Below are 24731 nucleotides of genomic sequence, written 5' to 3'. Positions count from 1 at the left end.
TTTATGTTAAATCCTTACAAACAAATTTCATTCATGTCCATTCTTCAAAACTGTCATTTACCACCAGTCCTGTATTTTAAATTGACTTTGTAATGCTTTTGCATTCAACTGAACTGCATCTTATGAGCTGCATTCTCGTTGTCTGCTACCAGTTGATTACCTTTATTAGATAAAGGCTTGGTTTTGTCTCAAATACTTTGTTCTATTTATAGTCTGTTAGCAGCATAAGCCATTTCTTCCAATTGGTTTAGCAATAAGGAAATAAATCCAGCAGTTTTTCTCAACTTTGTGAGTTTGTGCTTCACTGAAGCTTTGCTTTGAACGCTGCAGCTTTTTTGGGGGGTATGATTTCCCTTATCCCAAATTATGGAATACTGACCAAAATTCTGTATTCTGAAACCTGTAGAGATAAGGTAAAATATCAAAGACAGGCAGGCAATGAATATGGTTTGATTATTCAAGCCTCGGGAAAAATAGTTGTCAGCTAAAATTATTAGTTCTTAGAATGGACTATGTAGCTACAGCAAAGCAAATAAGTAGAGACTAGATATCATAGGTTACAGAGAGCATACTTTTTATTACTATCATTTTTGTACTGTAAGCGACCTGCAGAGTCCAAGACTTCTTATTTGAAGTATTGGTTGATGAGGAAATGTAGAAAAATTTCATTTTTTACGTAAGATACTCCATCTAGATTCTAGAACATGGGTGTCCAAACTTTTGACTTGCTTGGGCTGCGCTGAGTGAAAAGGAATTGTCTTGGGCTGCATATTTGTTTTCTTTTTACGACCCTGTAATCCCTGTACTACCAGAATTACAGGCAGGATTTCGAAGAGGCAGAGGAACAAGAGATCAAATTGCTAACATACGCTGGATCATGGAGAAAGCTAGAGAGTTCCAGAAAAACATCTACTTCTGCTTCATTGACTATGCTAAAGCCTTTGATTGTGTGGATCATAACAAACTGTGGCAAGTCCTTAAAGAGATGGGCATACCAGACCATCTTATTTGTCTCTTGAAAAACCTATATGCGGGCCAAGAAGCAACAGTGAGAACTGGACACGGAACCACTGATTGGTTCAAAATTGGGAAAGGAGTCCGGCAAGGCTGTATACTGTCGCCTTGCCTATTTAACTTATATGCAGAGCACATCATGAGAAAGGTAGGGCTAGATGAATCAAAAGTTGGAATTAAGATTGCCGGAAGAAACATCAACCTAAGATATGCAGATGATACCACTCTAATGGCAGAAAGTGAAGAGGAACTAAAGAGCCTCTTGTTGCGAGTGAAGAAGGAGAGTGCAAAACTTGGGTTGAAACTAAACATTAAGAAAACCAAGATCATGGCATCCGGCCCTCTCAATTCCTGGCAAATAGATGGGGAAGAAATGGAGATAGTGACAGATTTTATTTTCCTGGGCTCCAAGATCACTGCAGATGGGGACTGTAGCCAAGAAATTAAAAGACGCTTGCTCCTTGGGAGGAAAGCCATGGCAAATCTAGACAGCACACTAAAAGCAGAGACATCACCCTGTCAACAAAAGTGCGTATAGTCAAGGCTATGGTCTTCCCAGTTGTAATGTATGGCAGTGAAAGTTGGACCATAAGAAAGGCTGAGCGCCAAAGAATTGAAGCCTTTGAACTATGGTGCTGGAGAAGACTCCTGCGAGTTCCTTGGACTGCAAGGCGATCAAACCGGTCAGTCCTAGAGGAGATCAACCCTGACTGCTCTTTAGAAGGCCAGATCCTGAAGCTAAAACTCAAATACTTTGGCCACCTAATGAGAAGGAAGGATTCACTGGAGAAGAGCCTAATGCAGGGAAAGGTTGAGGGCAATAGAAGAAGGGGACGACAGAGAATGAGGTGGCTGGATGGAGTCACTGAAGCAGTAGGTGTGAGCTTAAATGGACTCCAGAAGATGGTAGAGGACAGGAAGGCCTGGAGGAACATTGTCCATAGGGTCGCGATGGGTCGGACACGACTTCGCAACTAACAACAACAATCCCTTTTTATCAGGATGGGTTGGGGTGACTGAATGGAGCTGACCGTTTACTGGCTAGATGCCCTTCCTGAAACCTACATGGAATTTGCAGCAGGTATTTTCTCTTTGTGCCCTGATAGAGAAACATCTGTTGCTGCGTAGGATTGAACTCTCAACTTTCTGAGTGGGAAGCAACTGTCTTCACCTCTAGATCACTGTGCTGCTCTGTCTTAGGCCACATAAAATATGTATAATGTAATTAATGTATATAAATCATATAAGAATGTTAAAAGTTTATGTCTTGTGGGGTTGCATTACTAGCTGTCCAAAGCTGCATGCAGCCCATGGGTCACAGGTTGAACATGCCTGATTTAAAACAGTGACACTAAAGACAAAATATTTATTAAATTGAAGGCATTTCATTTCTGTTCTTTCTCAACTGCTGAGTTGCTTATCAATTATGACGGTCATATAGGACAGGGGATGGCCAAATTCAGTCTAAGACCAGAGTAATAAATGTGAACTTCTGTCCTAAACTGGGGGGGGAAAGAAATTATATTAAGGCTATTGATATTTGCATGCCAATTTTGTTTTGTATTTTTGTTTTTAGCACTCTGGAAAATAGTGGCACTATACTTCATGATGTTGAAATTAGTGACAAAACACTACAGTAGTAAAGCATAGAAGCATAGATAGGAGGGCTGTGCTGTATCTGAGTTGTCCATTGTGATGAGCATCACAATGATATTTGAGTTGCTGATCATTTAAAGAGTTTAGAAGTTTTGTCTTTTAAAACTTAAAGATTTTGTTCTAAGTTTGATTCATTATTTTTGCCCATTTGTTTTATTAGCTATCATATTGCATACACTGCTATTCCATCTTCAAATTACTTTTGCTGTTGTTACAAATATAACAAGAGATTTATTTATTATTTATTTATTTATTTGTTTGTTTTTATAAACCGCCCTTCTCCCGAGGGACTCGGGGCGGTGTACAGAGTAAGATAGGCAACAAAGTGAAACAGTATTGAAAACAATAATCAAAACAAAACAAACTGGGACCCCAATTAGAGCTATCAGAGCTATCAGGCCAAGCCGGACTGCTGGAACAGGTAAGTCTTTAAGTCGCGCCGGAAGGTGCGGAGGTCGGGGGCCATCCGGATTTCAGTTGGTAAGCAGTTCCAGAGGGCTGGCGCACCCACTGAGAATGCCCTCCCCCTGGGCGCCACAAGCCGACATTCCTTGAGCGGTGGCACCCTGAGGAGGCCCTCTCTGTGGGAGCGCACAGGGCGGTGGGCTGTTGACATTGGCAGAAGGTGCTCCCGCAGGTAGTCCGGACCCATGCCATGTAGGGCTTTGTATGTCATTGTTAGCACCTTGAACTTCACACGGAAGGCAACCGGAAGCCAGTGCAGCGCACGGAGGAGAGGTGTGATATGGGAGTATCGGGAGGCTCCCAAGAGTGTCCGTGCTGCTGCACTTTGCACCAGTTGAAGCTTCCGAGTGGATCTCAAGGGCAGCCCCATGTAGAGAGCGTTACAATAGTCTAGGCGAGAGGTCACAAGGGCATGGGTGACTGAACGTAAGGAATCCAGGTCCAGATAAGGCCGTAGTTGGCGAACTAGTCGAACCCGGGAGAAGGCCCCCTTGGTCACAGCTCCTATGTGGTCTTCCAGGGAGAGCTGCGAGTCTAGGAGGACACCCAGGTTGCGGGCCCTATCAACAGGGGGTAGTAACTTGTCCCCGATGTTAAGCAATGGGACGTTCTGAATATCCTGGCTTGCCGGTACGTACAGCCATTCAGTCTTGTCCGGGTTCAGTTGAAGCCTGTTTCTCCCCATCCATTCCCGGACCGCTTTCAGGCAGCGGGACATCACGTCTAGGGCATCACTGATATTGTTTGGAGTAGAGATAAAAAGCTGGGTGTCATCAGCATACTGATGGTACCCTACTCCAAAACTGCAAATGATCTCACCCAGCGGTTTCATGTAGATGTTGAACAGGAGAGGTGAGAGGACCGACCCCTGAGGGACTCCGCAAGCGAGAGGCCTCGGGGTCGACCTCTGTCCCCCTGTCAGCACCGACTGCGAGCGACCCTGGAGAAAGGAGGAGAACCAACGCAGAACCGTGCCTCCCACTCTCAGTCCCCTGAGGCGTCGCAGCAAGATACCATGGTCGATGGTATCGAAAGCCGCCGAAAGGTCTAATAAGACTAGGACAGAGGAATGGCCCCTGTCCCGGGCTCTCCAGAGATCATTCATCAGAGCGACCAATGCCGTCTCCGTGCTGTAGCCCGGCCTGAAACCCGATTGGTACGGGTCTAGATTTGCCTCTCCCATAGAATTAGGAATCTTTATGCAGCACAATAGCAAAGTCAGTGAACTCTGTCCAGTAGTACCAAAGATTATTGGTAGATTTTAAAAGCTTATTTAAGCTGTACAAGAATCACACATTCAGTCTTTTAGTCATACAAATCTTACTAATCAAGAAACCTACTGTATTGGAACTTCCGGTGGCGGCGCGGCGCCGAAGACAGCCTTCCCGGGCTGCCCGCGGCTCAGCTGTTTGTTTTTTCGCCCGAAACAGCGCCGATCAGCTGTTCGGGCAAAATTGAAGCCCCCTCCTCGGGGGAAGAGGAGGGGGTGAGGCCCCAGGTAGGGGTAGAGTTCTCCGGGGCCGCCTGAGCTTGGAGCTTGGGCGGCTGAAGGATTGAACTCCCCCGAAGCCTGGGTTGCTCCCAGCTGGCCGGCGTCTCTGCTCCGAACTTCTTGGAGCAGAGCCAGGCGTCTGCGAACCATCCCTGCCTGAAGAAAGGATTATGATTTAAAGGAGCAGGCAGAGCGGTACAAGAGGCAAAGGTGAAGAGGATTATTTTACTATACTCTCTAGCTTGTTGGACTTTTTAAACTTTAAGTGAAAGTGCGTCATAATTGAGGACTAAAAGATGGCGGCGAAACCTCCCCCTAAAACTCTTCGGAGTGGTGGATCCTCGCCGGTGCAACAATCATCATTACAGGCGTTGCACCCTCCTGAAGCGCTGACATCGAAGGATTTGCGAGATGCTTTGGATAAACATGCCCAGGTACTTTTGGAATCAATTAATCAATCAATTGCTGATAAATTTGCACAGATGGAGGAGAAATTGGAGAAATTGGAGGAGAGGATGGAAGAGAGGATGGAACAGAAGTTCAGCGTGATGAAGGTAGACATTTTGTCTTCAGTGCATAAAGTGGCGGAATGTGTGGAAGAATTAGATGAAAAAATGGATGATCTGGCTCAAAGGAATGCTATATTAGAAGTAAAAGCACAGGAGAATGAAAATGCAAGAGACAAAGTGGAAAGGGAGTTAAGCCTAGCCCAATATTACCAGATGCAGTTTGCTGTCAGAATCAGAGGTTTAAAAGAGAATATTAAAGAAGATTTAAAGCAGCTGATCTCTGAGGCTCTTGAAGTGGTATTAAACCAGCCAGCATCTGAAATAAGAGCAGCTATGGATAAAGTGTTTCGGGTGAATTCATGGATTGCCAGACAGAGAAAGTTGCCTAGAGATGTGGTGGTTTATTTTGCAAAAAGAGAAATTAGAGATCAAGTTATACAAGCTGCCTATGATGCTAAAGTGGTGATTGCTGAACAAGAAGTCTTGGTCTTAAAAGAAATCCCTCCAAGGATTTTAAGGGGAAGGAAGGACTATACATTTCTTGTGCATGAGCTTAAGCAAAGAGATATAAGGTTCAGATGGGAGATTCCAGATGGGCTGATGGTGATGCATGAAGGTAAAAGGTATCGGCTGATTACTGTGAAGCAAGCGCGTGATTTCTACAATAATGTCTTAAAAGCAACCCCATTAACACTTCTGGAAGCTGGAAAGGGATCTGGAGAAGGAGAATATCAAGAGGATGAAACAGAGGAAAGTGGTGCTGGAGGAGATCAAGCTACAATTTCTTTGGATGATCCTAGAGAGCAAAGAGTAACGCGTGCTGCTTTAAAACGAGCAAAGAAAATAAAAGAACAAGATCAGCAAAAGTCTTCAGATTCTTCACAACGTACATATAGTCAAGCTGTGGGAGGAGCACGGCCTAAAGAAGTTAGTCCTATCAAAGCTGTGGTCCAAGAGCTTTTGGAGGATATGCATGGCAACTAAATTTCTAACCTGGAATGTTAATGGACTAAATTCACCGCAGAAGAGGAAGAAAGTTTTTCAATATTTAAAACAATTTAAGATAGATGTTATATGTTTGCAAGAAACGCATATTAGAGTTTTGGATCAAAAGCATTTACTGAACTCGAGACTGGGTACGCAATTTGTTGCCTCTGCAGAGAATAAGAAAAATGGAGTGGTTGTTTATGTTAAAAGTGCCTTAACAGCAGACTTAATTGAAGCAGATAAGCATGGAAGATATGTTATGATTGAGCTGTTGTTAGAAGGTAAAAAGACGCTTCTAGTTGGATTATATGCACCTAACCAACAACAAGCTGATTTTTTTAGCTTACTCCACACAAAGCTTACCCAGTTGGATTATAAATCTTTTATTTTTATGGGAGACTGGAATGGTGTTTTGGATGTACAGTTGGATAAGGCTGGAGCTTTTAAGCGCATTCCAAGTCATGCTAGACTGCCTAAATCTTTTTTTGAAATGAAGGATGACCTGGAATTGCGAGATATTTGGCGTGAGAGACACTTGCAGGAGAAGGATTATACTTTTTATTCTGACAGACACCAATCTTTTTCGAGGATTGATTTTATTTTGTTGACTAATGATTTTTTTTTTTGAGAACTAAAAAGGTGAAGATTTGTCCAAGAACTATCTCTGACCACAGTCCAGTTTGGTTGGAGATTGATAAGGAGAAAAGAGATAGGCGCTTGTGGCGCGTAAATGAGAATTTGTTTAGAAATCAGAGAAATGTGGAAGAATGCAAACAGCGGATGAAGGATTTTTTTGAGATTAATATGAATAAGGGTACCTCTATGGACATGGTTTGGGATGCTAGCAAGGCCTATATGAGAGGGGTGTTGATATATATGAATAATAGACATAGACATGCAGTGGAAACTAGAAGGAAAGAACTGGAGAATGAAATAAAGGAAAAAGAAAAGGCTTTGATTTTGAACCCAGAGGATGTGAAGATCAAGGAGGCTATTAGACTGCTAAGAGGACAATTTGATAAATTAATGGCAGATCAAGTGGCAACCAATCTGCGGTTTGCTAGGCACAATACTTTTTGCAACGCTAATAAACCAGGCAGATGGTTAGCTTATAGACTGAGGAAAAAACAAAGGGCCTCTAATATAGATAAGATTGAGTATAAAGGAAGGGTTGTGTTTCAACAGAATCTTATTAAGGATGCTTTTGTGGATTTTTATTCGAAATTATATACTAAAGAGGAAATTAATGTAAAAGATATTGATATATATTTGGAGAATGCTAGCATCCCGGTTCTTACACAAGTACAAAAAGAGGGGATTAATCAACTGATTAGAAGAAATTTTTACAGCAATTAAGGAACTGAAGGTGGATAAAGCGCCAGGCACGGATGGCTTGACTGCGGCCTATTATAAAAATTTACAATTAGAGATGATAAAGCCGTTAAAGGAACTGTTTCAGACAATTCAGAGGGGGGGAAAGGTGCCACCGTCTTGGAGAACAGCTTTTATCTCTTTGATTCCGAAGGAAGACCAGGATGCTACTCAAGTTAAAAATTACAGACCGATATCGCTTTTAAATACAGATTATAAGATATTTGCTAAGGTTTTGGCTAATAGACTGATGAGGGTTCTGCAACAGGTGATTCATGGGGATCAAACGGGGTTTATTAGTGGTAGGCAAATGAAAAATAATGTGAGACATATAGTTGATGTGTTAGAGTTTTTGGAAAGGCACAACCAGATCTCTGCAGCGCTAATCTTTTTAGATGCTGAAAAGGCCTTTGATCAATTGAATTGGCAATTTTTGTTGAAAGTTTTAGATAAAATGGATTTTGGGGAAAATTTTTTACAACCGATTAGGGCATTATATCAAAAACAAACTGCCCGAATCATAGTTAACAATAGCCTGACAGCAGCATGTAATATTGAGAAGGGCACAAGGCAAGGGTGTCCGTTATCGCCCTTGTTATTTGTGTTAACATTAGAGATACTATTGGTTAAGATTCGGAACTCGGAAAAAATTAAGAGGATACAAGTTGGAGATCAGGACTATAGATTGAGAGCATTTGCAGATGATCTGGTTGTTACAGTGACCCAGCCAGAGAACTCTGTTGTGGACCTGATGGAGATAATAACACAATATGGGAAGGTTTCTGGATTTAAAGTAAATACACAGAAAACTAAAATTTTGGCTAGAAATATGACAGTTTCACAGAAGGCTCTGTTAGAAGGATTAACTGGATTTGAGATTGTTAAAAGGGTTAAATATCTGGGGGTGATTTTGTCGCCCTCTAATACAAAGCTATATAAAAATAATTATGAAAAACTATGGGGGAAAATTCAAAAAGAATTGGAGAGTTGGCAAAAATTGCAATTGTCTTTGTTGGGACGGATTGCAGCAGTGAAAATGAATGTCCTGCCCAAATTTTTATTTTTATTTCAAATGATACCGATTCTTAAGAAAGATTCTAACTTGGAGGAATGGCAGCGTGGTATCAATAAATTTGTGTGGGCAGGGAAAAAGCCACGAGTTAAACTTAAGATTATGCAGGATACTCGTGAGAGAGGTGGCCTTAAATTGCCTAATTTTAAATTATATTATGAAGCTGCTGCATTAGTAGGAATAAGCGATTGGATTAATTTGACGCAACTGAGGTTATTAAATCTTGAGGGCCATTATTTGTTGTTTGGCTGGCATGCATATTTGTTGTATGATAAGAAGGTAGATACTGTGTTTAGGATGCATATTTTAAGACAGGCATTGCTGAGAGTTTGGAAGAAGTATAGACATAAGTTAAGCAGCAAGATACCATTGTGGGCAATTCCAAAACACGCAATAGAAAATATACATGCTGGTTTCAAACATGATGTGACTACGTACAAGGAAATTTTAAGCCTGGAAAGGAATGTTTGGTGTTTGAAATCATATAGCCTCTTGCGAGAAGAGAAGGTTGTTCAAATTTGGTTTCAATATATTCAATTACGGGCCAGGTGGAAAGAAGACCAGAAAAATGGATTTACAATGACTGATGAAAATTTGATAAAGCAGATTAGAAATCAGGGACCAGCACATATTAAACGGATATATCTTGCATTGATAGAGATTGACTCAGAAACAGAGCTTGTTAAGGATTGTATGATAAAATGGGCCCAAAACATTCAGGAAGTTATTACAATGGACACGTGGGAAAAGATTTGGGTGAGGAACGTAAAATTTACTCAAGCTCAAAATCTAAGAGAGAATTTTTACAAAATGTTTTATAGATGGCATTTAGATCCTAAAAAGCTTGCAAGTATGTATCCGAATTACCAGCCTAAATGTTGGAGGTGTGGTGATGAAGATGCAACATATTTTCACATATGGTGGACATGTAAGAAGGTTAAGGCTTTTTGGATAAAAGTCTGGTGGAATATGCAGAAGATTTTTAAACAGAGGATAAAGTTTTGTCCGCAACTTTTTTTGTTGGGAATAATTGCAGACGCTACAGTTGTGGACACCAAGCTGATGTTGAACTTAATTACGGCGGCAAGACTTTTGATAGGTCAATATTGGAAGAAAGAGGAACTGCCGACCATAGAAGAGTGGACTTTAAAGGTTTCCGACCTGGCAGAGATGGCGAAGATTTCGGCCTATTTGAAAGATCATTCGCAAGAACGTTATATTATGGAATGGAGAAAATGGATTGAGTTTATCCAGAACAAGTATAGGGTTAAGAAGTTTTATGTAGCATTCGAATAAGTCTTCTTTCGTTTTTTTTCTTTTTCTATTCTAGTTTTTTATATATATTTAATATTGCTAAGGTGTGTTTTATCCTATATAAGCTAGAGAGTGATGGATTTTAGAATTTATAGTTGTTAGTATATGGTTGTTTATGATTGCCTTTTTATATATATATACCTTGTATTTAGCTCTGGGAAGTCGGGGGGGAGGGGGGGGGAGGGAGGGGGGAGGGGGGGAGGTTGGGGGGAGGTAGGGGGGGGAGCAGGGAGGGGGAAGGGGGGTTTTTTAAAGGAAAACTGTATTTTAAAACTTTTCAATAAAAAAAAAAGAAACCTACTGTATTTATTATTGACCAAGTAATAAAACAGGCTTGGGAATTTCAGGAAAGCTTTTTAAAAGTATCTTTGATGGAAGGAAACTTCTTTTTTCATCTCTCTTTTTATAGGCAGTGTTGGATTACTTCAGTGTTGTAGCTTGGGGTGTAATTGATTGATAATTTTTTTATTTATTTTAATTCCATTTATATCCCGCCCTTCTCCAAAGACTCAGGGCGGCTTACAAGCTTAGCAGTAGCCTTCATTCTATGTATATGCCTGCTTATTAGGGCTTTCACACACCCCCAAGTGGCATTATTACAAAGTCAGCTTAATTGCCCCCAACAATCTGGGTCCTCATTTTACCTACCTCGGAAGGATGGAAGGCTGAGTCAACCTTGAGCCTGGTGGGATGCGAACCTGCACTAATTGCAGGCAGCTGGTGTTACTTAAGGAGGCATTAGCCCACTGCTCCACCAAGGCTCTTTGTTGTTCATTAATCTGCAGAAATCATGAATCTTTGTGGTGGTCATGGGGATGTTCCTGGTTGTGCCCAAACTTGGCAGTACCAAGCCCTCAGGAAATGTAAGAAACATGTCAGGATGATCAATTCAGGAAACTTCTATCCCTTCATAGCCTGGTACATCTTGACATGTTTCTGAACAACTTGTGCTTAGGTATATACAATCATATGTCACTTTCAGTGAGTACAACACTCTTTAATGTCTGGCTTTTAATTTACTTACTTCCTAAAACACTGTAACTCATATGCATGTACAGAAGAATGGTGCTTGGTTATGAAGAAAGATTCATAACCTTCAATTTCATAAAACCAAGTCCTCAGGTCTCAAGGCCCATCAGAAGTTGTAGACAATTTTTTTTGCATACTTTATTTGCCATTCTTGATTGTTTCACTGGGAATTATTTTGTAAACTTGATAGAAAGTTCCCCAAACTAGCAAAATTACTCAAGATGCATTCAATCATATTTCTCATTCTAACATATGGTAGGGATTTTGCCATATGTCATATACTAACAAATTTTAGTAACATGCATAAACAAAATTTGTTGGTTTTGTTCAGTTTTCTTCTGTGTTGGTTTTTTTTTGTGGCATCAATTAACATGGCTCTCCTCCAGTGGTATATGGTGGAATGCTTGGGACTTACAGTCCAAAAGTGGGTCTTTTAAGAATTCTCAAATGTACTTTAACTTGTGGATTCTGTCTCCTGTAATCTGTCTCTTGTAGTGTTTAATGATCTATGTGTTGAGTTTGGTCACTTCTTGAAGGACAATATCTGTATTTAATATCTAGAGCAGGCCTGAAGCTACAGAGTGGGTGGACCCAAATCACAAGTATGAGGATGGCAGGATTTGAAGATTGAGAAATTTTCTTTAATGTTTAACTGTGGTGTTAAACACATAACCGAAAGTCCTCGTTGTGCTCCCCTCCACCATCTCAGCGTCCCGTGTTGTTCCCGCAGCCCCTTGCCAGGCCCCGCCGTCTGAGCGTAATTGTAGAGCACCCTGCGCTACCGCCGGTGGAGGCGGCTGAGGCTTCGCAAGCCCCGCATGGTCACCGACGCTCGATCCCAGCCGCCGCACAGCTGACCGCTGTGAAGACCTGTAGCTGTTTCTAGCCGCAGGTGTCCTTGGCCGTCCCGCAGCCGATGGAGCCGCGCGACCGTCAACAGTCATCTCCGGCCGCCTCCCAGCTCTTCGTGCCGGCACGGGCTCCCCGCGGCTGCGCGTAGTCATTCCCGGCCGCCTCTCAGCTGGTTTTGTCGGCGCGGGCTCCTCGCGGCTTCGTTCAGTGCTCTCCGGCCGCCTCTCAGCTGTTCTTGCCGGCGCGGGCTCCTCTCGGCCGTTTTTAGTGCTCTCCGGCCGCCTCTCAGCTGTTCTTGCCGGCGCGGGCTCCTCTCGGCCGTTTTTAGTGAATTCCAGCCGCCTCTCAGCTGCTGGCGCGGCTACGGGTTCGGCGTTCGCCCGCCGGACAGCTGGTGAGTTTGGGCACGTCTGGGCAGGGCGGGTATTGCCGTTTGTGCTCCCCCGGTCCCTTCTGTGATGTCGAGCCCAAAGGGCTTGACAGTCGGCCCCTCATACCAAGGCTCCTCCTGGAAAGCAAGACATAGGAGTTAGACATGCACTAACGAGAGCAGTAGTTTCACTCCGGCTCCCTCCCGAGGGCTTGCCGGGATGCCTTCGGTGAAATGCCGTAACTAACCTAGGGGCCTGGACATTCGGTTCCGCCACCCAGGATGCCTCAGTAACCGGGTATCCCTTCCAAAGCACCAGGTATTGCAGTCGCCCTCTCCGTATTCTGGAATCTAGAATCTCCTGTATCTCATATCGGTCATCACCCACGGGCCCTGGTCCCACTGACTTCCCCCGGACAGGAACGGGAGCTGGTTTTAGCAAGCTGCCTTGTTAGAGGGAAGGGGCCAAACGGAACCGGGTTTGACTCCTACGCTCCGGGTCGGTCCTGGTTTGTGTCCATCTACCAGTCTCCAGGTCGGCATCAGTAGGGGTCCACGGCCGGGGTTCTCCAAAATGGTCCCTCAGGACGTCCATAGTATAACTGCCAGGAGCCGTGGTGTAGCTCCACTCCTCTCCGCCCTCATCGGTGGCACGACGCTCTCTCCACTCCCAGAGGGACCCCTTCCCTCTAGATGGTTGGTTTTGTCCAGCCACTGGCTGGCTCAAGACAGGGCTGAGCCACCATTCCCCAGGCTTCTCCTGGACAGCCGGTTCCGAAGCCTCAGCTCCCTTTGGTGCTGGTCCAAGGTCCCGGACCTTAGGCCGAACCACTGGTGGGGCCTCTGCCAATTCCCCCACTCAAGGGGCACAGCAACCCCAGCTGGTTCCTCCCCTCCTGCCACGGGCACACCGCCCTGGGTCCCCTCAGCCATGGTGGCAGGCAAAAACCCGAGCCCAGCAAAAAGAGCGCTGTGCTGTTTGAACGCTGACTTACTGTCAAACCCTCGTCTACGCCGGGAAAGGCAAGCACACAGGAAAAACCACGACGTAGTACGGATGACTGCGAGAATACCTTTAATAGCAGGATCTCCAAGCAATAACAAAGTCAGCGTTGGGAGTTACTCACCCCCAACGCGCCTTTTACACTTTGCCGATAATTGGGCAACAGCTCCACCCATTAACCCCACCCTCTCCCCGCGCAGGCCAGCATCCGCCTGAGCTGCGTAAATACCCCGCCCCAATCCCGTCACCCCACGCCCTACCTCTTCCCCTGCTATTGTGGACCACATAACTCGAAGGAAGGTACAATCCCAGCACCCCCCTCCCCCATAACCGAAAGTCCTCGTTGTGCTCCCCTCCACCATCTCAGCGTCCCGTGTTGTTCCCGCAGCCCCTTGCCAGGCCCCGCCGTGTGAGCGTAATTGTAGAGCACCCTGCGCTACCGCCGGTGGAGGCGGCTGAGGCTTCGCAAGCCCCGCATGGTCACCGACGCTCGATCCCAGCCGCCGCACGGCTGACCGCTGTGAAGACCTGTAGCTGTTTCTAGCCGCAGGTGTCCTTGGCCGTCCCGCAGCCGATGGAGCCGCGCGACCGTCAACAGTCATCTCCGGCCGCCTCCCAGCTCTTCGTGCCGGCACGGGCTCCCCGCGGCTGCGCGTAGTCATTCCCGGCCGCCTCTCAGCTGGTTTTGTCGGCGCGGGCTCCTCGCGGCTTCATTCAGTGCTCTCCGGCCGCCTCTCAGCTGTTCTTGCCGGCGCGGGCTCCTCTCGGCCGTTTTTAGTGCTCTCCGGCCGCCTCTCAGCTCTTCTTGCCGGCGCGGGCTCCTCTCGGCTGTTTTTAGTGAATTCCGGCCGCCTCTCAGCTGCTGGCACAGCTACGGGTTCGGCGTTCGCCCGCCGGACAGCTGGTGAGTTTGGGCGCGGCTGGGCAGGGCGGGTATTGCCGTTTGTGCTCCCCGGTCCCTTCTGTGATGTCGAGCCCAAAGGGCTTGACAGTGTGCCTAATTCAATACTAGCTCTTCATTTGTTCCCCTCCTCAAAGTGATTGGAAATTATGCTTACAGTTTACAGCATTCCTGGTCTGATCGGCCTCCAAGAGCTGTGTGCAATTTCAGGTCTCAGAACATTTTTTTCTCTTGTAGTGAATTGAACCAGGAAGGCAAAGACGCATAAATTGCAAAGACTGAGAATATTCTTGCAATTATGATACTAGGGTTGGACCAAGAACTAATAGTATAACTTTTAAGATGGTGGACTTCAACTCCCAGTATTTCCTGGCCAGTAGGAGTTGAAATCCACACATCATAAAATTGCCAAATTTGGAAAAACACTGCACTTAACTATTTTAACCCAAATCAAGATGACTTTTTTTTAATCTAATATCTCTTATGGTAATCTTCTTAATGTGAATAAGAAATTGGGTGCACTATCCCAGCATGTAGGAAAATGTGCATCTGCATTATAAAAAGTGGCAAAATAATCCCAAATGATTTTGCTGCTTAAGAAGGATAATAAATGATGCTTCTCCCACCCCGCAGTCCATAAATCTTGGCCCAGATTTGCTTACAAAAAATCCTATGGCTCTGCATCATACGTAACAATGCCAAATGATCTCTTTAAATACAGTGCATAATAATGTTTAAAAGTAAAATAATAAATTAAGATGGAATTCTCAACCTCTACAGTTCAGCATGAAACCGCTATCTTGTTTATAAGAAAGGTTTTGTGGGTAGGTTCCTAAAAATTAGGAATGAAGGCTGATGGTACCTTCAAGTGCAACATATTCCACAAATGGTGTTACCTCCAGAAAGTCCTGCCTTCTGATCCACATTCCTATAACTTTCAAGTGTAAGGGATGGTAGTGGTGATGGTAGAGGTAGTAAAAGACCTTAATGTCCCAACAGGTCAGGCAGGATCATTTTGGATAAGACAGTGCCTGCTTTATCCAGTAGGAAGATAGCACCAGTTCTGATATAAGAAAAATATAGAAAGCTAATCAGAATTGTTTAGAAGCTTCTCCTATCAGTCTAATGACTCCACAGTTACATCATAAATGAAATATAAATAGAAAATTAGACAAGTTTCTTTTTTTGCTAAAAAGTTGCTTTTAGTGGCACAGTATCCAGTTCAAGCTTCATTACAGAGATATTTTTACTATAGCAAAAATATGCTATAGTATCTGGTATCAAAATATGCTGGCCATAACTTTGGCCAACAGCATTAATTTTTACAAGACCTATAATAAATTACACACCCTAATTTTGTAAATTGAGTAACATGTTTCCCCCCCTCCCAGATTTGCAATAGCATTTATTTATTTGCTTTATGTGGCCACCCATCTCACATATATGACTCTGGGCGGGTTACAGTACAATAAATAAAACAAATAAAATACATAATATAAAATAAAAACACAGAGCAGCTGAGCATCACAAAATAACCATCAACAAAGTCCCCTGTGGCCCAGATCAGCAAGGTCAGGGCTAACCTATTCTCAGGTGGAATGATGTTCCATAAGGAGGGTTCCATGACAGAAAAATATCACGGGCTTTGCAGCTGGTGCACCTTTGACCAGGTGGGACAGATAGAAACAATTTGCATGATGACATCATGCCAAAAACCTGCCTTCTAGGCAGAGTTGCTATTTTTTTTATAAACCAACAACAGTCTAATATAATACATGTTTGAAGACATGTCTGAGGCACAGAGAAGTTCCAGATTTAATGCCTTTGTTTCTCTTTGTCAGAATAGAGGTGAAAACTGTTAAGAAGATGCTTGAGAACTGCAAATAGTTTTAGGAAAGAAATTGAAAAGGTTTTCAGATGGTTATAAAGCAAATATGGTTGTAATGAAAGCCTGAACTGCTAAATAGAATTCAATACCTGGAGGCATTATCTGCTCGCTCTTTTAAAATGAATTGTAAGAAATCTAATAATATATGTATTTTATTTTTCAGGTAACCAGCATAAAGCATGAAATGACCTTTGCAGCATTTCAAAAGGAAGACCTAAAAAGTGATCTAAATCAAAAACTCTCAGATCAGCAATTTTTTGTGTTGGCTATGAAGGAAGAAGATTCAAAAACAGACACCAAAAAACTTGGCAGAATTCATGATCATGAAAAAGAAAATACTCGTTCTATCTGTCTTCTTGAACAGAAGCGCAAAGTTGTTTCTTCAAACATTGATGTGCCTCCTACAAGGTACAGAAATTTAAAAAGTAGAAAAGGAAAGAAAATTGATAAAATCTGAGTTTATTTTGTGGTGGTCTTTCTGTTCTTTCGTCATTCTCAATTTATTACCACAACTGAGCCCAACATTGCTAAGCAAGGCAGTTGTTAAAGTGAGTCCTGCCCCATTTTGCAACCTTTTTTTGCCATGGTTGTTAAGTTAATTGTTACAGTTGTTAAATGAATCACGCAGTCGTTAAGTAAATCTGCTTCAACCTATGACTTTGCTTGTCAGAAACTCCCTAGGAAGGTGGCAAATGACAGTCCCTGGACCCTGGGGTGCTGCAACCATTGTAAATACACGCCGGTTGCCAAGTTTGATCCTGTGACTGGAAATGCTACAACAGTTGTAAATGTGTGAACTGGTCATAAGTCACTTTTTTCAGTACTTTTGTAACTTTGAATAGTCATTAATGAAATAGCTGTAAGTTGAGAACTAACTATAATGCTTTTGATGCAAGTGGACCATAGAACATAGAATTCTAGGGTTGGAAGGGACCTTGGAGGTCTTCTGATTCAACCCCCTGCTCAAGGCAGGAGACCCTATGCTATCTGATCTAAGAATTGCCCAAGGCCTAGAACCTTTTTCCCCTTCTGCTTTGCATCAGTAGGACCAGGGTGGAGAAGGGACAGAGACAATCCGGGAAATGTAGGAGATGTTCTCTGGTCACAGGTGGAAGACACAGGGCATGCTTGGCGCTAATAAGGAGGGGGTCAGGGTTCCTAAAAGGAAGCTGCTTTGAGGCCAGATGCCAGATGAGTGACTGTTACGGGGTCGTTTAGTGGAATCTGGAATTCCAATAAGAGATACGGATCTATTGGGCAACCTTTAGTGCATCTGGTCTCTCTCAAACAGGAATAAATGTTGTAATTTTTTTTAGTTCAGTCTAATCTTACATTTTGTGAGGAATAAATAATGGGAAATCATGAATAAAAATAGCTGCAGTTATGACACCACCTAGCACATTAAGCAACGGCCTTCTACATGCATAGCAGGCAGGGTAATTCCCTAGACTCATGTTTTTCAAGTTGTCCTCCAGATGTCTCAACTGCAGATCCTTCATTCTGCATTCTGGTGCACAAACAGAACAAGGGATTGGGAAAAGCCACTAATCCAAGGTCCATTTTAATCGTATAACTTAATATATCGTATAAAGTCACAATTTCCCTGATCTGATTTTGGTTTCCTATGTTATTTATAAACTGGCTTTCCTATTTGGGTGAAGTAGGACACCTTTTTAAAAAAATCTAAGCTGAGCATATCAGGAATGGGCAACGTGAAAAGACAGCTCATTTTTAAAGCCATAGTTTATTAGACCAAAATATAATAACTGAATCAGCATGTATTGAAGCTAATTAGTACAACAACAACTAACAACTTTTTTCCCCTTTCCTTCCTTGGCATAGTACAGGTAGTCCATAAGCTATGATGGTAATTGAGCCAGTAATTATGATTACAAGTTGTAATGGTCATAAAGGAGTTCACCATAAGACCAGAACCAATTTTACAATTTTTTTAAATGTGGCCATTAATTGTACATCATTAAGCAAACCCATAGTTCTCTATGGGCTAGTTTTGCCAAAAACTGAAAGAATATGCTGGTTTCTGGAAAAACCCTCATAAATTGCAGTCATGTGACCACAGGGATAGAGGTCAGAACTTTGAAATTGGGTCATAAGTCTCTTGGGAGTCTGTCAGAACTTCAAAAGGTCACTAAGTGACCAGTTGTAAATTGAGGATTATGTGTACTTGCATTGGGGCATTCACAAAAGATTGTGAGCGTATGCTAAACATAATTGTATATATGTTGCTACTGAAGATATTTTGTGTATTATTCTCTGATGGAGGCACTTTCTGTAGTATGCATAGACTGCAGACTCATTTCTGAGAATTTGTGTTGGTTGTCACCTATGAAGTTGGTGTAAAAGCAAACAGTAGCATTTTTGAAGCTGATTTTCTCACTCACTCATCTACTCACTGCTAAAAAGACTTGAGTGATTTGAAGCCTTGATATTTCACCATTAACAGAGATGTGAAATCTGTCAGTGATTGATAATGACATACCATTGAAAGGGGTCATATTGCTCATCAGAAATGAACAGGAGGCATCAGGAGAGTGAGGCAGTCTACATGCTTTGGTGAAACAGCCAGTGAAGCAGTCCTTGGTGCTCCCTGAGCTTGGTTGTTTTCTTGCAGACATTTTATTACCCAAACTAGGTAGCATCATCAGCACATAGTTTGGTTAATGAACCAAACCTAGTTTGGTTAATGAAACATCTGCAAGAAAACAACCAAGTTCAGAGAGCACCAACCCTGAGCTACAAATATTCTCTTTTATTGATAAAATAGCCAAATTTCCATATTTCCCGAAGGCCAGGTACGAAGGGGGCATTTCAGTGTCAGGGCCAATACTGTTCTATAGGAGACAGCAGCAGCTAGAAGACATAATTCCATGGCAGTTGATCAAAGGGACATATAAGGACCCTTCCCTGCTAGATTGTATTGAGTGGACAGATGTTCGTAGGTAAAGGCAGTCCTATAAGAAAGCCTGGTCTGTACCATGCACTGCTTTAAAAGTGACAACAGCACCTTGATTTCTACCTGAAAGCCAAAAGTCAACAAATGCAGTATAAGTGTTATGTGAATATCACATAATACACTCATAACTATTTGAGTCACTCAATTCTGGGCCAATTGTGGCTTATAATGGCAGCTCTTCAATGGCAGCTATATATAAAACATATTGCAATAGTTCAGTGAAAGAGTGACTAAGGTATGAATGAAAGTAAATAACATTTTCTGTCCAGGAAAAGATCACAGTTCTCACACAAGACGGAGCTGTGCCAAAACTTTCTTGACCAGAATTCCCAAGTACTACTTGAGCAAAAGCTGTGTCTGCTAGTGGACCCTCAAGTTGTGAACCATTCTGTTTGGGGCAGTGCAACTTCATACATGGCTAACAAGAATCATACTGGAATTAATAGGTCTTCAAACTGGAAATCCTTAATATTTCAATCCTTGAGATAGACAGATGACATCTCATTCCAAAGCATCTGTACTCTTCCTATCCTGCTTCTTCAAAGTCCAGTTTAAGAGTACCACAGTGAAAAACTGTCCTATGTTGATTACTAAATAGGAGGTTTATATCAGATCCACCGGAGGGCACTAGAGAGCGTTTACAACTTTAACATACAAAAGAGATTAAGGGATTATTTCATAAAAAGAGGAAGTACATATTTTATCACATACAATCTACTTAGTTGAATTTATTCAGTTTCATACACTGAGCTTGAAAATAATTAGCAAAATGAAAATAGATAATATTCTTCCAGACCTGCAACATTTTTTCCATGAGTAAGAGTGACGTTCTATACAACTGAAGTCCTCAGTTTTTTCAAGTACCCCTGAATAATGCAAACATTTTGAAAATATGCATGTATATATGTTGCGTGTTTACTTCTATAAGAGTGAATTTGTTTTTGGCAGCAATAAAGAGAATTGTACATAATGTTCTTTAAAAAAAATTCTACTAGTCAAGGCAAAACGTTCAGTGTCCTGGAAGTAATTTGTGATTTGTTGGAGATAGCGATACAAGATCTGGAACTATTTACAACAACATTTAAAATTTTCCTCATTTATTCATAGTTTTAAAAAATGCATGGGCAGAAGTTTTATTGGTGCTAGAAGCTTCGTGTTGTAACAATTAATGTATGTTAGAAGCATAGTCTTGTCAAAGTTGTTCTGGGTCTCCCATCACTGAAGGTTTTTAAGAAGAGACTGGCAGCCATTTGTCTGAAATGGTATAGGGTCTCCTGTTCGAACAGGAGACTGGACTAGAAGACCTCCAAAGTCCCCTCCAACTCTATTATTCTATGTTCTAAAGATAGCCACCTCTGGCTAGATGCTGTTTGATTTTGTTGTAATTAAGCTAGGGAAGACACTTGGAAAGTTCTCACCAGAGCTATTGAAAAGGGAGCCTTTGTAAATCAGGATTGCCTATGGCTACAGTGCAGTCCTCTAATCCAGCAGTCCTTTTTGGCATTGGGGACTGTTTCATGGAAGATCATTTTTTTCATGAACTGGGGGGGGGGGGCGGCTGGTGGTTTCGCTTTCACTTGCTTGCTCACTACACACCTCTTACTGTCTGGACTAGTTCCTAACAGGCCACGGACTGGAACAGATCTGTGGCCTGGGGTTTGGAGACCCTTGCTTTAATCAACTGGAAGGTTGGAGTGTGTTTCTAGCAATGCCACCAGAAGAGGTCAGACTTTTCCATTTTGTCCAATTTTGTCATTTGAAGATAGGCATTGGAGCAAAAGATCAACCCCTCCATTTCGAATCATAAACCCTTTAGTTTTCCAAAAAATCCCCAAATTATGTCCTTGGAATTCAGCTGGAAAAAATGGTCAAATTTTAGAGTTCAATTTCAATCAGGATGAATTATGTCCCATTCCTATTCCCACAAATTTTAAGGAAAAGAAATGGAAATGCCAAAATCCAGCCATTTTGTTGCCAAATTTTGCAGGTTAGTCTGTGGATTTTAACAGACCCATACAGCCAGTAGATTGACTATCCCCATTGTAAATAGATTATAGTCCTTTATCAGGATGGAAAGTAGTGAACTCATTGTTCAAGATGTCCTAAATTGTTCAAGATGCCCTACTGAAGTTTTGCTATTTCTTTTTTTATATATAAATTTAGGTCTGTAATATTTTTTTACCTTTAGGATAAGCTTTGTAATCAAAAGCAGAGATTTATTTAAGGCATATCCAAGAAGTTCACATTGTAGGGTAAACCAGCCATAGAAACCCTAGTAAAGGAAATTATGATTGTAAAGTTAGCTTTTGCTATTGCCATTCCTGTCCTTATTCTCTAGCACCTGTTTTATTGTGCAAGATTAGGTAGCTTTGCAGCAGCAAAATATCTGAAATATCAGACCACCAATTCTGTTTTATTCAAAGTTTAAAGAATCCTTCAGATAATACTTACGGTAGTTACTGGTGATCAAATAGATGTGTCCATGTAGTCTCATAATGGGGCAGAATGTAAATGGTTCTAAATGAATAAATGAAGTTAACGCTGAAATTATAACACTGAAATGGTTTTCCACTACTTTCTTACTGGATTTTTTAAACAAACTATGCAATCTAAATCAACATTAGGATTTCCTAGTGCAGGAGTAGGCAAACTTGGCTCTTTTATGACTCGTGGACTTCAACTCCCAGAATTCCTGAGCCGGCTGGCTCAAGAAGTCTGGGAGTTGAAGTCCACGAGTCATAAAAGAGCCAAGGTTGCCTACCCCTGTCCTAGTGGTTTCCCATTCAAGTTCCAATCAGATTGAACTCTGATTAGTTATTTCAAGATCAGCCAAGGAATTTAGTCTAAATTAAATATAGATCACAATTTCTTCCTGAATTCTGTTAATTGCTTATGTCAACCTTTGGCTTTTTAAAGAGCACTCATAATTCAACACTCATGAATTTTTGAATGTAGAACCTGCCAGAATAAAGTTTGAGTGTATCATTTCTCTTACTAAATGCTCAAGTTCCATCTGAGCAACTTCTACTTGTTTAGTAGTTTTGTCACATAGCAACATTGAATCAATGTTTGAAAGTCTCCACCAACTAAGATGTGTAAAAGAAGAGAAGTGACAGTGCAAAGAATCCAGCTTGAATGTACTTAGAGCTAATTCAGTTCAGTTTGGGCGTGTGCAATATAAATCACCAATAGTGTAAATTAGGAAAGAAATTAATTTCATTAATTAATACATTGGTTTAAATGAGCTGTGCTAACTGGGCATCAAAAGAAAACTATAGATTAGTAAATATAGTACGTTCATATATTATCTCAGAATTATAATGCTATCAAGGGGCACAAACAGCTCCATTATTCTGTTCAAAGAAAGGGAAGAATGTAGTGTTTTTTTATAATTGCTATTAGTATAGTTTCTGTCCTGATGAATTACACTAAAATACTTCTTCAAATGGAATGGACTTGCAGGTATGGTACTTAATTAACTACAGTCCATGGCATCCATATCAACAAATGTTGCATATTTTACTGGTGGTGTTTCAGAATTGTCTCTGAATAACAGTAATCAGGTTTGAAAAGGCAGATGCTGTTAAAGATGCCTGCCAAAAAGCATAATACTATTTGCTAGATTAAAAACTGTGACATCTGGTAGCCAGTGTCTATCATACCAGGGCTGCATTCACATTACATTATGCTGTGACTCGTTTTAATCATGTTCATTGAACTAGCCCTTGTGGTTATTATGTGAACTCTGCATTTAGAAGACAGAACTCCTGTTCAGTTTATTTTTCAAATAATTGGCTCCAATTCTCTATACAACGTAATCAATAATTGTGATTTGAATTGTGACTGGACTTATCTCATTCTCTTAGACAGATTTAGTAACCTTCCTTTGTAAACACTGATTATTGATATGGAAATAAGAACAACCACCTGTGAAGAAATTCAAACTACTGTAGTTGTTGTCTGTTTATACCACTACATTTTCAGGGAGGGAGGAGACAGAACATTCAGAAATGTTCTGTTAAGGGCTCATTCCAGTATCTAAGCCTCAGGCTTAGAGATGGCTGTCCTACATTGTGACAGAAAAAAATATAAATTCCCTCCTTTAAGATTATTGTTCCATTTGCAGCGTTATTTTATTTATTTTTATTTTAATTCCATTTATATCCCGCCCTTCTCCGAAGACTCAGGGCGGCTTACAAGCTTAGCAGTAGCCTTCATTCTATGTATATGCCTGCTTATTAGGGCTTTCACACACCCCCAAGTGGCATTATTACAAAGTCAGCTTAATTGCCCCCAACAATCTGGGTCCTCATTTTACCTACCTCGGAAGGATGGAAGGCTGAGTCAACCTTGAGCCTGGTGGGACTCGAACCTGCACTAATTGCAGGCAGCTGGTGTTACTTAAGGAGGCATTAGCCCACTGCTCCACCAAGGCTCTTTAGAAGTGTTTATATTAAAAATTATCAAAATCCTAAACACCTTAGGCTGAGAGAAAGTTTCATTAAATTCACTCGAGTTTGGTGATTAGTATGCAAGATTTATTGATTGATTTGATTTGATTTCCATAGCTGCCTATCTCAACAAATGACTCTGAGCAGCTAACAGTTCAAAACACATATTACAGTTAAAATTTTAAAAAAACATTTTAAAACAACAAAAGCATTAAAACAGCAAAAAACGTTACATATATTTGTAGTATGCAGGATTATATTTACTCCTGTTGAAAAAATAGATAATCTTCGGCGTTCCATGATACTGTATGCATAAATTCTAGTACAGGCACCTTTTTTAATTTCTTAAAAATATTAAAAATTAAACATATTTTTATAAATACCACTGAAGTATGCTAAGTACACAGCATCTAGTTCTAAGGGGTACTTATGCTCCAGAGCCTTGCAATAGTTGCTGGAATTGTAATTTTCAGTTCATAGGATGATTAATTTCAGTGTTTTCTTGACTCATTGTATATAAATGAATGCTTGCATTAACGTCTCTTTTTCTAAAGGCAAAGACAGATAAGTATTATAAAAACTTTTGCAGACTGGGTATGCCAGTGGAAAATGGTTAATAATATGTTCATGAGATGTTATTTTTATTAACCAAATTTAAGATATATAAAGTAGTGATTTATAGCTTTGTATTCAGGGATCTTCAAACTTGGCCCTTTTATGACTTGTGGACTTCAACTCCTAGAATTCCTCAGCCAGGCACGCTGGCTGAGGAATTCTGGGAGTTGAAGTCCACAAGTCATAAAAGGGGCAAGTTTGAAGACCCCTGTACTACATAGTAACATTTTAAGGGGGCAGTTTTGTTTATGAGGAGAACTGGACAGTCTCACATGGCTACTGTGTCTAAATGTGATATCCGAGTGAAGATCTTGGCAAGATTCTCATATTGTCATCTTCTGTGTTCCCTAATCTAGGATCACAACTATAAAGTATGAAATCTAGGCATAGTGACAAGCTTTCCTTAAAAAATGGCTCTTTTGATTTTTATGGTGTTACTATTACAATGCTTTGATGTATTTGTTAAAAACAATTCAGGTAATGTGGCTGCTCGCATGCAGTCTCTCTTTATCCATTCTTTCATTGTGGGAGTAAGTTTGGAAAGATTAATGTTCTTATTTATATTTATATTGCCAGCAATACTGTGATCACACCACCAAGCAGTGTAATATGTTAAGGAGATAATTCTGCCAAGTTGTTTTATTTGGACAAATGTACTCCATAGTCGTTGTGTAAAAAGAGAAGTTATATTTCATTTTCAAACATGAGGTTTGAAGAAATGGATTCAAAAGCAGGCAGCAACATCAATAAAATTATGTTCTGGGCCAT

At 41.5% G+C, this 24731-nt stretch overlaps 1 protein-coding gene across 2 annotated transcripts in view; it reads left to right on the top strand.

The window, feature by feature from the left end:
* Positions 1–24731, top strand: part of ZNF704 (zinc finger protein 704) — a 59575-nt gene that overhangs the window by 5554 nt on the left and 29290 nt on the right. For both annotated transcript variants that reach the window (XM_083358757.1, XM_083358756.1), the window contains exon 2: positions 16087–16331. In XM_083358757.1, coding sequence (XP_083214883.1) covers positions 16087–16331 — 245 coding nt within the window. The remainder of the gene's footprint in view (positions 1–16086; positions 16332–24731) is intronic.

This window comes from Vipera ursinii, assembly GCF_947247035.1.
Source record: "Vipera ursinii genome assembly, chromosome: 3".
Taxonomy (NCBI): Eukaryota; Metazoa; Chordata; class Lepidosauria; order Squamata; family Viperidae; genus Vipera; species Vipera ursinii.
Note: the sequence above shows the minus strand (reverse complement) of the source record. Positions and strands in the feature narration are given on the sequence as shown.